Here is a 15,941-nt window from a genome sequence, read left to right on the forward strand (position 1 = left end):
TGTTGTTTTTCGAAATATACAATGTTGTTTCCGTTACGGCGTGCCACAGGTGCCGCTGTTGTTAAAGCGCTAGAGAATTTTGTATTTTTGAACCATAGTGTTCCAGAGACTGTGATTGTGGACAATGGGTCCCAATTTACAGGATCTGAATTCCGTAATCTCATTAAGCGTTATAATATTCCGAAATTACACTACACACCACTGTACACTCCGCAAGTTAACCTTGTTGAGAGGTACAATAAGGTTGTTATGACTGCTGTAGCCGCTTTTGTGAAAGATAACCACAGGTCCTGGGACGAAAACCTGTACAAGGTCCAGTTCGCCATAAACAGTGCGGTTAATGAATCCACTGGATTCTCCCCGTTCTTCCTTGTCCACGCTAGAGAACCGGTTTTAAATGGTTCCTTCTATAAGGACACGGATAAGGAGTACGAGGCCGGAATTCCAAGGGAGGAATACGCAGGAAAGTTTGGAAATTTGGAGGACATATTTGGTCAGGTTAGGAGAAATTTGTTTCAGGCTCATGCAGAGTATGCAACGCATTACAACTTAAGGCGTAGGTCTGCAAGCTATTCTGTTGGGGATATAGTGTGGAAAAAGACCTATCCACAAAGCGACGCTACAAATTTTTTCGCAGCTAAGCTGGCACCTAAGTATGAAAAGTGCAGGGTTGTCAAGGTTTTGTCACCTTTGGTTTACGAACTAGTTAGAGTAGCTGACAACCACCCAATAGGCACTTGGCATATTAAGGATATTAAGAAGTAGATATTTGCCATTACTTAGTTTGGTCTAAACTGTTTGAATATTTAAGTTATCAATATTCAATTAGGAATTTGAATGAGTGTAGTGATGTTCTGAGTTAACAGTTACATTACCATGGTTCAGTTGAGGAGGAATGTAGTGGATGTATGTAGGGATGAATATGTGATGATTGGAATGCTTGTGGTAGACCAACCGGTTGAGAAAGTAAAAATGCAAATATCGTACTTTGGGGATAACGAAAAGGGGGGGGTTTTGTGTTTTGTTTTCGTTTTCCTTCTAGATAATGGATCATTTCTGTTATTTTTCCGATTCTGTTCCGAGATCTATTTTCTAGGAGAGTTATTTCGTTTTTTTTTCTCATATTCCGATTTTGATTCGGTTTTATTTTTCCGAATGGGATAGAGAACGGTTGCCATATCAGATGGACCCGTTCACAACCAGTTTTTCCGTATTTGTTGAGTAACAAATATTAAGATGGTAGTTTAAAAGAGTGAACCACCGTAGGCCTAGACGCATTCTATCAGTCAGCTGAAGAATGATGCCAAGATGTTTCCACTCAAGTGTCTTAGACACCATGAAGTTTTTTTGTATATATTCTTTTTAGAAGTTAGGGTTGTGTAGTTAAGTATAATGTATAAAACCTTACACTGTTTTCAGTATATTTATTTTGTTAGACAATTTTCCTTGTTAGTAGTAGATGTGCGTTCACGCGTAACTTCTGTGTTTTTTTTGTTTGTTTCAGGCAAATTGTTAGTAGTTGTTGGATGACGCTGAGGGCAGCGTGGTTCAACCTGTTGAACCTTTTCGTAGGAGGGGAAGTATTGTGACGTTGTAAATTTTGAACTACTAACTAGCGTTTCGCTTTTAATAAAAATCTATTTTGTTCAAAGTATGTTGGTGCCACCTAGCATCAAGGTGCAGAACTACGCGTGGGTCGATGTTCAGAGTTCATTCGAGCCACAATAGATGGCGTTTGCTTCGTTGTCAATTGTCGTAAAAATAAAACAAAATAATTAAATAAAACCATAATATCATTTGTTTATTGTTAAGTCATTAACAAAACGGTTCTTATAATATATCCTTAGGTTCCGCAAATATTCAAAAATGAATTGGCTTCATGATCAAACTAACTGAGAGCGGCCACACTCGGGTTGCGTCTGGCAACACCGATTGGTGAGATTTAGAATTTTTCTGGAGTCAACATGTGAAGACGAATTTTTTCGTTCCAGGAAAATCTCACTCCTTTTCGCCCATGGCTTCGCCTGGGAAAATACAATAGTTATAAATTTAGTCATCCTAACGTATTTCAATGTTTCATCAATTATGTTCCAGTTATTTTACCTTCCCAAATAAATGAGGAAAATGGGTTGTGGGTGGACTCCTGAAAACCATTGGTGGCCAGGAGTTCAATAGGGTTTCCGTTTGCGTTTCCGTTTTTAGTTTTCGGTTTTCCGTTTTTCGCTTTCGTTTTCCGTATTTATTTCTTTTGCACATTCACGTTGGCAACTTAATTTCTATGGATAAGACTTGGTGAAAATCTTTGTAAGGAAACATTTCGGTTGTGAAGAATCAAGTTAAATTGAGTTTTGGATCTTGGCCGATGCCGTCCAGCTACATTGCAGTCTTCGCACCTACAAGTAAGCAAATGTTTGTATCCTGGAACAGTTTAGTGAACCTTCTTAGTGTATGTGTACAGTAAGAACCCTGTCTTTACTACTGAGCTTTTATTTTGAAACAATTTTATGAATTTTACTGTGTCATTGTCTATTCCATGCCAATGGCATCTTAAATTTAAAACATAGATTTTATGTACTATCTACCTAAGGCATTCTAATGTATCTAAATTAAGTCTTGGCATTAAGCTAGAATAACTAAGCATTATTAGCCATCACTATGTATTAAGCGACCCCGGTAAAAGTTACATTAAAAACAATTTTGCCTAACATCTAGCAAATTTCATTTATAACACCTCATATACATTACAAGGGAGTCGACGGCTAGCTTCTATTCTTTACTAGGTAGATAGATCAAGTAAAGTAAATTATTATTTTTTTTCCTCTAATCTTTGTAAGGTGGTAGATTATTCCGTATCCGGGTATATTTCTATTCCGCCCAATTTACCACCCTTACACTAGGTCAACGGGAAATACCCTGTAGGTTTCTTGACAGACAGAGAGACAGACAACAAAGTGATCCTATAAGGGTTCCGTTTTTCCTTTTGAGGTACGGAACCCTAAAAAACGGTCAGTCAACACCCAACGTCAAGCTGGCATCGTTCTTGATAATGATTCACGTCATTAGAAGGGCATTCTACAAAATATGATGTGAATCATTAGAATGCCCCCCTGGCTTCTGCATACTCGCTACTTTTAATGTGAATACCTTCAAAGTATTAGGGAAGAATATACTCTACCTTATGCTGTATCAACCAAAACCATCTGGTGTGATTCAGGTTGAGGTCACTGCGCTTGTCTGTTTTTAGGATTCAAAAGGACCTCAAAAGGAAAAAAGGAACCCTTATAGGATCACTTAGTTGTCTGTCCGTCGTGTCTCTCAAGAAAACCTATGGGGTATTTCCCGTTGACCTGTTAGGTAGGTAGGTCTTATAGCACAAATAAAGGAATAAATCCGAAAACCGTAAATTACATCACAAAAAAAAAAGCGTCATGAACAAATAAATTAGTATTTTCAAAGTAAGATAACTATACCAAGTGAGGTATTTTATGGGCTTTACCTGTACATTCTAAAAAAGATTTTTATTTACATATTTTTATGCATAATAGTTTTTGATTTAACGTGCAAAATCTCGAAAACATACATACGAACGTGTAGTACGGAACTTTTTTTTAATGAATTGATTTTTCTGATAGCGTGTAACCTCTTCCTTAGATCTTCTACTCGGAAAGTTCGTACCGGCCGCCGCCGCCTAGTCCGGATGAAGACTGCGATGTAGCTCACGAGCGCAAAACCGTCCAATCTCTCACTCGCCCCGAACTAGCGCAGCATAGCCTCGTGTGCAGAGACCTCACCAAGTTCTACAAGGACTTCCTTGCAGTTAACAGAATAAGCTTCGGTGAGTACAAAGATACTCGATACCTTCCAAATCTTTATTTTATCTTTTATTTTATTTAATATAAAAATCTGACGACCTCCCTGGCGCAGTGGTGAGCGCTGTGGTCTTAATAGTGGGAGGTCCCGGGTTCGATTCCTGGCAGGGGTTTGGAATTTTATAATTTCTAAATTTCTGGTCTGGTCTGGTGGGAGGCTTCGGCCGTGGCTAGTTACCACCCTACCGGCAAAGCCGCGCCGCCAAGCGATTTAGCGTTCCGGTACGATGCCGTGTAGAAACCAAAGGGGTATGGGTTTAATAAAAACTGCCATACCCCTTCCAGGTTAGCCCGCTATCATCTTAGACTGCATCATCACTTACCACCAGGTGAGATTGCAGTCAAGGGCTAACTTGTATCTGAATTAAAAAAAAAAAAAAAAAAAAAAAATAGGAAGCCAACGGTATACAAAGAAAACTAATTATGACGACTTATATAAACTTAGGACTATCAATGTATACTCACTTACAGGCTAACTCAACATGCTTAACTAGAACTTCTAAATAGTAAAACTTAAACTAAGACATTCTTTGCGTACCTAAAATCTATAACAATTAAATTAATTACTAAATAAGTTAAAACTACGATGATTCTTACAACTAACAATAAAAAACTACAATTAAGACTAAGAATAGTACCTACCCTACAATTTCAAAATTAGGTGGTTTTTAATTTTGCTTTTAAATAATGAAGCGGAGTGTTGAAAAATATCTAGGTTAGCTTTTCTGAACACATTGTTATAGGATATGACAATTCTATTAAGAGGAGCAGCACTACCAAGGTTACTTTTACATATTCTGGCCCTAAATGTTTGCTTGCTCTTTATAAGCGATCTTGCGTTTTGCTTTGGTATTGACAGTCGTATTCTATTTAATAAATTTGCAATTTCATTTCTCTGCGATTGGATAGTGAAAGGGTTTTATAACGTTTTAAAAGATCATTATAATTATTGATTTCCTTCAAAATATTTTCTTTGTAAGCTACGTGCCGTAAAAATTTCTTTTGCACCCTCTCTATCCTATCCTTATGCACTTGGTAGTACGGATTCCAGGCCACAGAGCAATACTCGAGTCTACTTCGGATCAATGAGTTAAAAAGCGTTAGTTTCGTTGATGACTTTTTAAATTCTTTGGTATTTCGAATAATAAAACCTAATAATTTAAGTGCCTTTTTGATAACGTAATCCGTATGTGGTATAAAGCTGAGTTTATGATCGATTATGATCCCAAGGTCACTTATTTGTCTAACGTTTTCTAAATTGTTGCCATCTATGCTGTAGTCAAAGTGAATATTGTTTACTTTCCTACTAAACGTTATACTATAACATTTTAAGCAATTCAATTTTAAATTATTATTATCACACCACACTGAAAGTCTATTTATATCCTGTTGCATATTTATGGCATCACAGACATTATTAATTGTGTTATACAATTTGAGGTCGTCCGCATAAAGATGGAATTGACAGTACAAAAAGCATTCGGCAATATCATTAATGAATATATCAAATAGCGCAGGGCCAAGAATGGATCCCTGTGGTACTCCTGAAGTTGCAACAAAGGAATTGGATTGATACCCTCCGATGACCACATGCATGTTGCGGTTTGTTAAATATGAATCTAACCGATTAATAAGATTTCCACAAATACCGTAATTTGCAAGCTTTGCCAACAGGATATTGTGATCGACTACATCAAATGCTTTGGCTAAATCAGTATAAACACAATCTATTTGTTTAGATTGGTCGAGGGCTTTTGATAAGTCATCAACGAAAAGTGCTAAATTAGACGTAGTTGATCTTTTCCTAATGAACCCATGTTGGTTCTCTATTATTGTTGATTTCATATACCATGTTAATACCGGACAGATTAATGATTCAAACACTTTTGAAAACACCGAGAAAATACATATAGGTCTATATTTAGTTATGTCCTTTCTGTCCCCGTTTTTAAAGACCGGGACCACCCTAGCCTTTTTCCACATCCTTGGAAATTCACCCTCAGATAGTGATCTGTTATATATCAGTAATAGAGGCTTTGCCAATAGTGTAGCGCATTTTATTATAAAAACAGGCGGAATATCTGTTGTAGAAGTGAAGAAAAGTGTGTCAATCGTATTTTAATCGTAATTTATGTGGCTGAGTATTTTTAGTATGCTCCTATCTTTTTACGTTTGAAGTGAATCTAATGTCGGAGACTTCTGAGCCTGTACCCTTTCGGTACTTGCCTTTATATATTCTACTTAAGTTGCCTTTGTTGTGATCTGGTATTTTTATGGTCTCCTCCTTCCCCCCAAACATTAGTGTGATCAGGTATCTTGCCTCTCAGAATCTGCTGTTGTGTTATTTACGACACGTTTGTCTATGCTCAGTTAAGAAATCCATATACTAATATTATAAAGGTGAAAGTGGCTGTCTGTTACCATATTACGGTTCAACCGCTGAACCGATCCTGACGAAACGTGGTACAGAAGTATATATAGTACGCGACAGGTTGCAACGGGGATCGGGGAGGGAACGTAACGCACACCCACACAGCCCCCGCGCTAACCCAGTGCAGGCGAGCGCGGGTGATGTGCGGGTGTGCGGGGCGTCCCCCCGCCTCATACCCCGATTGCTATCTCAACCTGTCGCGGCGAAAATGAATCACTAAATGTGTTGCTGATCGCAAATCTCGAGAACAGCTGAACCGATTTCTCTAATTCTTTTTTTATAACAATCCTTGAAGTACTTACATACTAAGATGGTTCTTACGGAGAGAAAAATTTAAAACATTTGAATCGACTGTTAGGCGGTACGCAGTTCGCCGGGGCAGCTAGTATAAAATATATGTAACGGATAATCAAAGAGTTTCTACGGGATTTTTTAAAATCCTAAATCGATGTTGTCTATTCAGCGGTGAACAAGGGCGAGTGTTTCGGACTGCTGGGCATCAACGGCGCGGGCAAGACCAGTACGTTCCGCATGCTGACCGGGGACACGCGCATCAGCTGCGGCGACGCCTACGTGCACGGCCTCTCGCTCAAGACGCGCATCGAGGACGTGCATGCGCACATCGGTGAGTGACCACCCACTACTTCTTCTTCCTAGCTTTCTCATAGCCAGGACTATGGCAATATAATCCACTACCTCAGCCCAGCGTCTTTGCCGGCGAAGATGTCCCCGATTCCTTACGTCACCCGGACGTAAATCCTAACTTTGTCACGAAGGCGTTCGGATTATTTAGGTGGAACTGACCTGACGAATCCATGCGACCTAAAGTCAAATACTGAGCCCCATTCGAGGCGGCCTTAGGAAGGCGTTACCTTCATTCTCTTCGAAAAAGAATTTGGTAAATTCAAAGCGTAAAGCCAGGGACAAATCTGACGGAGTTGAAAGTGCGGAGTGCAAAACTGGTGAAGAATTTTCACTGCGATTAAGCACTAATATACACAATATTTCATGACTTGGCGCAGTGGTCTTATAAGTGTGAGGTCCCGCTTTCGATTCCCGGCACGTGCAATTTGGGAATCAGTACCCTTATTATAAATGCGAAAGTGTGTTTGTTTGTTGGTTTATTGGTTTGTTGGTTTGTCCTTCAATCACGTCGCAACGGTGTAACGGATTGACGTGATTTTTTGTATGGGTATAGATAAATACCTGGAGAGTGACATAGGCTACTTTTTATCCCGGAAAATTAAAGAGTTCCCACGGGATTTTTAAAAACATAATTCCACGCGGACGAAGTCGCGGGTATCAGCTAGTTTATAATATCTTTTAATTTCATATTATTATCGGTTTCGACTTTGGTATATTATTTTCTCTGTATATCTAGTATCATTCCGCTTTGTAGGATATTGCCCGCAATTCGACGCGTTGTTGGACAACTTGACAGCGCGGGAAACTCTCAAAATATTCTGCCTTCTTCGCGGTATTCCGGTGAAAGTTGGGTCTATGAGAGCGATACAGCTGGCCGAAATGTTGGGATTCATGAGACATTTCGATAAAAAGGTAAGTTTACCTGAATTGAGCAAAATAAACCATTTACACAGTTAATTACATAACTTAACACAGTTGATTACCCGACTGCGACGAAACCCAAAAGGGTTATGTGTTCGACCTGTATGTATCCTTTTCCGCTCGCAACTACTTAACGGCTTAACCTATTTTGTAAATCGCCATTAGAATCGTCTTGATGGCGCGAGTCTCACTGGGTATATAAAATTCATTAAAAAATCGAAACAGCGGATTTTATCGCTTTGATAAAAATGGTATCGGCTCAAAAAGACGCAGTGCAAACCGCAGTCAGGGTTTATTTTAAAACTCTTTAAAATACTTGTTTTAAATTTTTGTTTCATTTAATTAGGTACACGAATGCAGTGGTGGTACTAAGAGAAAAATCAATACAGCTCTAGCCCTTCTAGGGGATTCGCCATTAGTGTTCCTAGATGAACCAACCACAGGTATTTCTATATTTAAATAAAAACATTTTTGCATAATTTATGTTATACAATCATCTCTTGCTACTCGTAATAAACAATCTTAACAGTGTGTATTTTCAATATAGTTAATATCAAAAAACTGCGCAGATTACTTAAAAAATAGCCCCTCATGCGCCATTTTAACTTTGTGTGTCAAATTTCAAGTCAAAAGTACGCTTTTAGTCTTTATTTTATAGGTGAACCGTGAACTGTACTTTGGACGACAAAGTTGATCCATAGGGTAAAAATGGTGCGTAAGGAGTCATTTTATACGAACTCTATATACCCACTTTTCTACGCGCAACAACTTCAATAATAAAGATCATTGAAAAATTCAGTTAAATCCACGAATAAAACGTATCCACTATTAACTATTGTGTACAAGAACGCTTTATATAAACCACACAAACTAATTCGATTTAATGCTTACCACCAAAGAACGACAAAGCATAGAAATATTCCGTTCGCTCCATTGTAGTGTAACGAAATCTCTCACATCTTCCATCATTCGATTGTAACTGTTGTCACTTTGAGTGGTCCTATAACGGCAGCGGCTAATGCCGCACGATACACAGTACGAACCAATCATGAGCCTGTTTCAATTCACGATATTTTAATTGGTCGAAGTTACGTGAGTTCTCCTATTTTCGAATGACAAAAATAATTATTAGAAACGCGGTTGCTATGTTGTGTCGTTCACTGGGTTAGCAAAGAAATATTTCCTTTGTGATATGTAGGATTTTTCTATACTGTTCCAAATGAAACACTCCTGTAAATCATACTGTAGGCATGGACCCAGCATCAAAGCGTCTAGTGTGGTCGAGCATTAACGACGCAGTGTGTGGTGGACGCAGCATCGTGCTGACGTCGCACAGTATGGAGGAGTGCGAGGCTCTGTGCTCGCGCCTCACGGTCATGGTCAACGGCCGACTGCACTGCTTGGGGCCGCTACAACATCTAAAAAATAAGTTTTCCCAAGGTACGTGTCATGAACCCTTAGTATTAGTGGTAGTGAAATATTTTGACGAGCATAATAGAGGAGTTACTGAACCGGACTAGTCCACGAGATTTCTTACAAAACGGCGAAAAAATAAACTACGATTGCATTTTTGATATCTGTACAATTGTCGATGTATTGTAATTTTAATTGTAATTGTAATGTGTTGTAATTTTGTACAAAAGAAAAATTGTACATCGACCTTTAGAATGAGATTTCGGCTTTGTAGAGCGTTGTCTCTGTCACTCATACCTATGTGACGTTTTGTCGGTCTCTTTCTAAACAATATTTTCTGCCGCGTACTATACTTATCTAGTTTTGCGCGCTTTTGAGGCTATTTAATCCAACTTTGAAAGTGTTTAATTTTAGATATGTATTTTAAAAAGTATTTAGGAATTTCCTTGAAGTGTTGGTAAAAACACTATCATAAGAAACATTATGATATTGATCTATTATTTTGTTCACAGGGTACACTCTAATAGTGAAATGTAAGGCGGGACCAGAAAGGGATACAAATATTGAAAATATAAACCAATACGTCCTCGAAAATTTTAGAGATGCTAAGATTATGTAAGTGTTGCCTTGTTATTTTGGTAGGCTCACTTCATTTAGGACTACCTTAGCGAGCTTCTGGCTTCGCATTTTACAAAAACTTTTGGAATTGAACAAAAACTGCGTGGAGGAGGTGATCAGATTTCGTTCTTGACTAATTGAGACTCCAGCTACCGAAAGCATACACTTCATGTAAAATTGAACCTTGATAGTTTCCCTCAAGGAACATTTCAAAAGAGCCTCAATAGTTAACGGTTTAAGGAGCGAGCGGACTGAAATCCGAAAGGTCGGCGATTCAAACTCACCCCGTTGCACTATTGTCCTATCTACTCCTAGCACATGCTTTACCCTTACTTGGAGAATAGAAAAAGCTAATAAATTGCTCCTGGTAGGATAATTTTTGTTATTGAACAACCACGAGACAGTAGACACTACATAATTTTTTTATTTTTTTTTCCCCACCATAAAGCACCATTATAAAATGGTAGCTTTATTGCTACTACCATCTACATAAAATGAATGTTAAATTGTATTACAGAGAAACGTACCTCGGCATAAGTACGTACTACCTCGACGACGCGGAGCTACCGTGGTGGCGCGTGTTCCACCTCATGGAGCAGGCGCGCGACCGCTTCAGCCTCGAGGACTACTCTGTGTCGCAGACCACGCTCGAGCAGGTGTTCCTGCGCTTCACCCGCGCGCAAGGCCAGCCCGAAACCTACCACAACTCTCTATCCAGGAGTTAGACCACAAATGACGTTGCTATTTTAGATATAAAATAACTAACTCTCATTATTGAAAATGAGTAGGTGAGAGTTTTTATTAAGTCATGTAGTTAGTAAGAAATAGTTTTTAACTATCGTACTATTTGGTAGGTTGTACCTAAAAACACCTCGATAAAGATGTCAGCTCCTAACGCTTTTCCGGCCATTATAATGCCGTACTAGTGCGAAAATGAATATTCCCATACAGCTTTGGAGGCTAATAACTGTGCAGTTATATTTTAACGCCCAAGTGTGGTAGTTCCCAATGCTCAACCAGGTGTTCCTGCGCTTCACCCGCGGTCAAGGTTAGCTCGAAACCTACTATAACTCTATGTCCAGTAGATAGAGTACAAAATCGATTGTGTCCGCCTTTATACTACGATCTGATTTTGACGGAGGATGAAGTTCATTTTTAACAAGTATAGGTTATTGTCGCCTAAGTTCTAACACCACGTATGACGTAAGTAATTTTTTGGTGGTTTTCGCCATTCGCTAGAAAACCGAGAGACGCTTCTTTTCGGCCTATTAGAAACAAGAAAACGAAAAAGTAACATCACTAAACTCTACTGTGAAGATCTAATTTTGACTTATGTGTAGTAAGAACTTAAGCGATGTTTTTTCCTTTTGAGGCACGTAAACCTAAAAAGAAATTTTTAGGTTTCCGTACCTCAAAAGGAAAAAACGGAACCCTTATATGATCACTTCGTTGTCTGTCTGTCTGTCTTCAAAAAACCTAGAGGATACTTCCCGTTGACCTAGAATCATGAAATTGGGCAGGTAGGTAGGTTTTACAGCACATGTAAAGGCTAAAAATCCGAAAACCCTGAACTTGTGGTTACATCAAAAAAAAAAACTGTTCATAAACAAATAATCAGTGTTTTTAACTCTCAAAGTAAGATTAATATACAGATTACTCTTGGGTATCATATTATGTGAGGGATTTATTTACCTGTACATTCAAAAACAGATTTTTATATATTTTTATGCTAAACAGTTTTTGTTTTGTTGTACAAAATGTCGAAAAAATACGACTGTAGTACGGATCCTTCGGTGCGCTAATCTGCTCGCACTTGGCCAGTTTTTTTAAAGTTTGTAGGTACATTGATTTCTCTGGATTTTGTCTAGGAACTAGGAAGCTCTCTTAATGGTCCCATAATTTGTTTTTTCCGTTGGTTTAGTTTTTAACCAGATTAAATATATGATAATTAGGAATAATTGTTTTCATTATAATAAATACCGCCTAACATAATACACTTAATTCTTTGAGCTACTGCTTGACCTTCGTGATTTAAGACGTTTCTTCGCCAACAATTTGCCGCCATTAAAGTTTAAAGTCATTAAATATAAAAGAACAACTCTGATATCAGTTGTATTGACATATTGAAGAATTTTAGCGCATTAAAATGTATTAATTTTTTATTGTAACCACATATTGTCCTAAACCTAGAATTAATAGAAATTATAGAATGATACTTAATACTAATCGATGCAATGTCTTAGGAGCAACGCTCACCTGCAAGGTAAAGTTGAGCTGAGCGCAGCGTCATTTTCAACTAAACCTTCGTTTTCGTCTAACTACACCGGCGCGTTTTCAACTTGCGTCATGCATCATGTAAGCTGTTGAAGCAATGCATGCGATAGCGCAAGCGTCTACGCATAGAATTCATTTATATTAAAGTTTAGTGTGTTGCGTGTGCATCATAATCATAAACGGAGGAGAGGATGCAAGTGAGTGCGTGTGTTATTGCGTGCGCCACAGGAATTGATGCATGCGCTATTGCTAGGCTACAGAGGCATACATCTGGGTCTAACGCCAGTTAAAAGCGCATTAGTGTAGTAAGACCATTTGAGTTGTTATCAAAAAAGATGCTGCGCTATGCTCCGCGCCACTTCGTAGGTCCGCGTCGGCTATTAGTACTTACTACTTACCTCTATTTTATATGTGTATTAAATGTTTGTACGTGTATTATGTAAGTATTGTTATCGTGTTATTTATACTCTATACCGTCACAATTAATACAATCCCTAGCATATTATTCGGTGCTAGGGTAAATAATGTACTTATAGCGATCCGCTAGCAACTAGATAAAGCCTTAGTCAAGTTTTTAATCATTCGAACGAGTGATTGTATTTTACATTGTATTGTACATTGTTCTTTATCGAATTAAAAAGTGTTTCCAAACTATAATCTGACAATCTGAGAATACTCATAGTGCTCATTGAACTATTCAATATACTGCAGACTGCAGTTTATGACTTTCTCAACTTTATAGTGGACTTCTTACCGTCTAAGACTGAAGTGTAGGTAGCGTATAACCCGCCCCAATACCGATACCTTACCGATACTTGTCCTTACTCACACACGTCCATGCTGCATGCATTAAAAAATTGTGTATAAAATATAGTTATATATTATATACTATATAACGCTGTTTACATAAAACAAATTAAACGGAGTCTTTACTCAGTCTTAATTTACTTTACTGTCATAATATTTTGTAAAGACTAAAGAGGTCTAAATCTTGAAATTTCCGACCGTGGTGTATTCATCACGATACTGCTATCGTTATAACTGCCTACTTATAATAAGAAAAGCAGCTTGGTTCGCCTATTATTTATGGCTGCAGACCTAATCAGGCCAAATACTTTGCGGCTAAGTAACTGTAAATTGGATGCAAATCCATAGATAAATAGACTACAATTATATAGACGCATAGAGGCTAACTAAATGAGAAGGCGAGCGAAAGCGCGCTGTAAACTGAGTACGATACGATACGCTTTGTATGAACGCTTCATCTAAACGAAAATATATTATAGGAAGCAAACTGTCAGCCGTCAACTGTTTGCCTAGTGGAACTGGAAAGTAAGATGTATATTCATATTCAAAACGTGTTTGAGTAAGGATCAAATCCTTGTTATTTTGATAAAATTATTATTAATATTGTAACGATTAAGGGCCGATTTTTCAATCGCTAAGTAATGTGTAACTGAAAAATGACGAGATTTATGGTGCGTAAAAAATAACTGCGCACGCGGCTTTTTAACTGTGTCAAATTTCATGTCAAAATGTATACTTTTGACATGACAGTTGACCCATAGAGTAAAAATGGCGCGTGAAAAGTCATTTTGTACGGACTATAACTGTTTTTGTCTTAGAAATATATAATTAAATTGTTTTATTTATCAGTTAACTCTCACTTGGCGAATAAAAAATGAGTCCAAAATGATGTAAGCTAATTATGTTATGTGACTTAGAATGGTGATTGGTGCTTCGCTGATGTAATCTAGAAGTAAACATAATTTGAGAAATGGAAATGTGTTATAGGGAATATTGTACATAGTTATTTATTACTAGATAATGACCGCGACTTCGTCCGCATAGTTTCGTTGTTTTAATCCCGCAGGGACTCAATTTGCCGGAATAAGTGTAAATAAATTTTGTCAAGATTGCGGCAGAGGTGGAGCCATGAAAAGGTAAGACGGACATACAGACACACTTTTACATTCATAAATGCATGAAGTTATAATTATTCCGTAATAAATGTTTGAAAATGGTTAAATTATTATTATATTGCAAGGAAATCTTTTGCTTGACGATAATTCGCAAGCAGACCATTCTTTAGGGTTTAGTTTTTTTGTACATAATTTTTCTCACTATAAAGGACTGCCTGATGTACAAACCGACATATATTAGTGTTCTGGGCCCATGAATCCAAAACTTACTAGTATTATTATTTACCTACTTATTATGTTATTACTTTTTTCTTCAGAAATAATAAAGCGATCATATGTTTGCCATATGCCTTATTTATTTAAGTACTTACGTTAAAATGTTCTGCTATAAACCACATTTACTTAAAAATATTCTGTTAGGTACAAAAATAAAATAAGTTCAAACCAACTGAATCACCAGCGATATTTCATCGTATTTTGTGACGGAGAGATATACTATATTATGATATATCACTAGAAGTGCAACAATCCTCATTACATCATTCGCGCGTTAAAAAAGGAAAGGATAGGTACAAAAATGTCATCTTGGAACTAATAAAAAAAATCGTATATTGTATCGTATAATCGTATATTGAATACACGAATGTATATTAAAGATAGAATAGAAAGATTTTTAATCAAATAAACTTTGACATGTGCTTTTGAATCCTCAAAACGTAAGATAACGTAACGATAAGATGTTTTTATTCAAATAAACTTTTACAAGTGCTTTTCAATCGTCAAAAGAATCTACCAGAATCCAGAAAAGTCCAGAATGTCTTTCCTACCGAGAACCAGCAAGAAAATCGGAGGTTACTCTTTTCAAATATACCATTTACAATAATACTATGCCATATTGTATGAGTAATTGCTGTCCCCGGCATTGCATAGCCGTCTCTCGTTTATTCTCGTTATGTTTGTTGTTGCTACAGTTGCGTCATACAACAAATGCAACTGGTGTATGTTTGTACAAGAATCATGTGAATACCAATTTGCGGGCCATTGCAAGCTCTAGTGATATGCCATATTCTCCCTCCTTTGTGATATATTTTGTGATTCATAGAAAATAATTTGTGATTTTAATTTAAAAATTACAGCCAGCATCTGATTACTGCTATAGTTTTTGCGATTCACGAGCGCGCGTGAATTTTATTTGTGATTACGTCGTACACAAGCACATTGCGTAAGTGTGCGTGCCTGTCGGCCCAGCCAGTCCAGAGCAAGCGCTCGCAAACAACACACTTATTTGACTTATACCGATACGACATAACCACAAGCATGAGCCACGTGCACCGTGAAATCCATGTAGGTAGATATGGATTATACCATGTTGGTACTTTTCAATTGTAATTGTCTATAAATAGTTATTTATGCCTGAACAAGTACCGGTGATAAATTGAGAAATTTTCATTTTGCTATTTAAATGTTAATGACACTAATGTTTCATCTACTTTCTAAATTTTGTGCTGATTGTACACTTATAATTAAGTATGTTCCTAACTCTCGGCAAAGTCGAAATTATTGTTTTGAAAGTTATTTAAATATAATTTATTTGTTAGTTAATTTTTAAACAAATAGGTATGACTATTTTTCAAAATTAAATTATACATTTTGGCATATTTTATTTATATATTTGTAGAAAAAATATATACAGAATAAGGCTTTCGATGTCTCACTTGTCATAAATATTTGCGATATTTTATAAGCAAAGTGTTCGCATGTACTTTAACTAGGTTTACAATTTATTTTTTAATAAAATATATATTTTATCGAAGTATTTCGTTTCATTTAAATATGTACCTCTAAGAA

General features: G+C 37.2%; 1 protein-coding gene across 3 annotated transcripts in view; it reads left to right on the forward strand.

The window, feature by feature from the left end:
- The window catches only part of Abca3 (ATP binding cassette subfamily A member 3), a 51,454-nt gene extending 35,548 nt beyond the window's left edge, over positions 1-15,906 (forward strand). For all 3 annotated transcript variants that reach the window (XM_034975105.2, XM_069502419.1, XM_069502418.1), the window contains exons 25-31: positions 3,652-3,835; positions 6,764-6,925; positions 7,700-7,857; positions 8,213-8,309; positions 9,115-9,306; positions 9,792-9,894; positions 10,415-15,906. In XM_034975105.2, the coding sequence (XP_034830996.1) occupies positions 3,652-3,835; positions 6,764-6,925; positions 7,700-7,857; positions 8,213-8,309; positions 9,115-9,306; positions 9,792-9,894; positions 10,415-10,622 (1,104 nt within the window). In that variant the 3' untranslated portion in view covers positions 10,623-15,906. The remainder of the gene's footprint in view (positions 1-3,651; positions 3,836-6,763; positions 6,926-7,699; positions 7,858-8,212; positions 8,310-9,114; positions 9,307-9,791; positions 9,895-10,414) is intronic.
- Positions 15,907-15,941: the final 35 nt, after the last annotated feature.

This window comes from Maniola hyperantus, chromosome 13, assembly GCF_902806685.2.
Source record: "Maniola hyperantus chromosome 13, iAphHyp1.2, whole genome shotgun sequence".
In the NCBI taxonomy this organism is placed as follows: domain Eukaryota; kingdom Metazoa; phylum Arthropoda; class Insecta; order Lepidoptera; family Nymphalidae; genus Maniola; species Maniola hyperantus.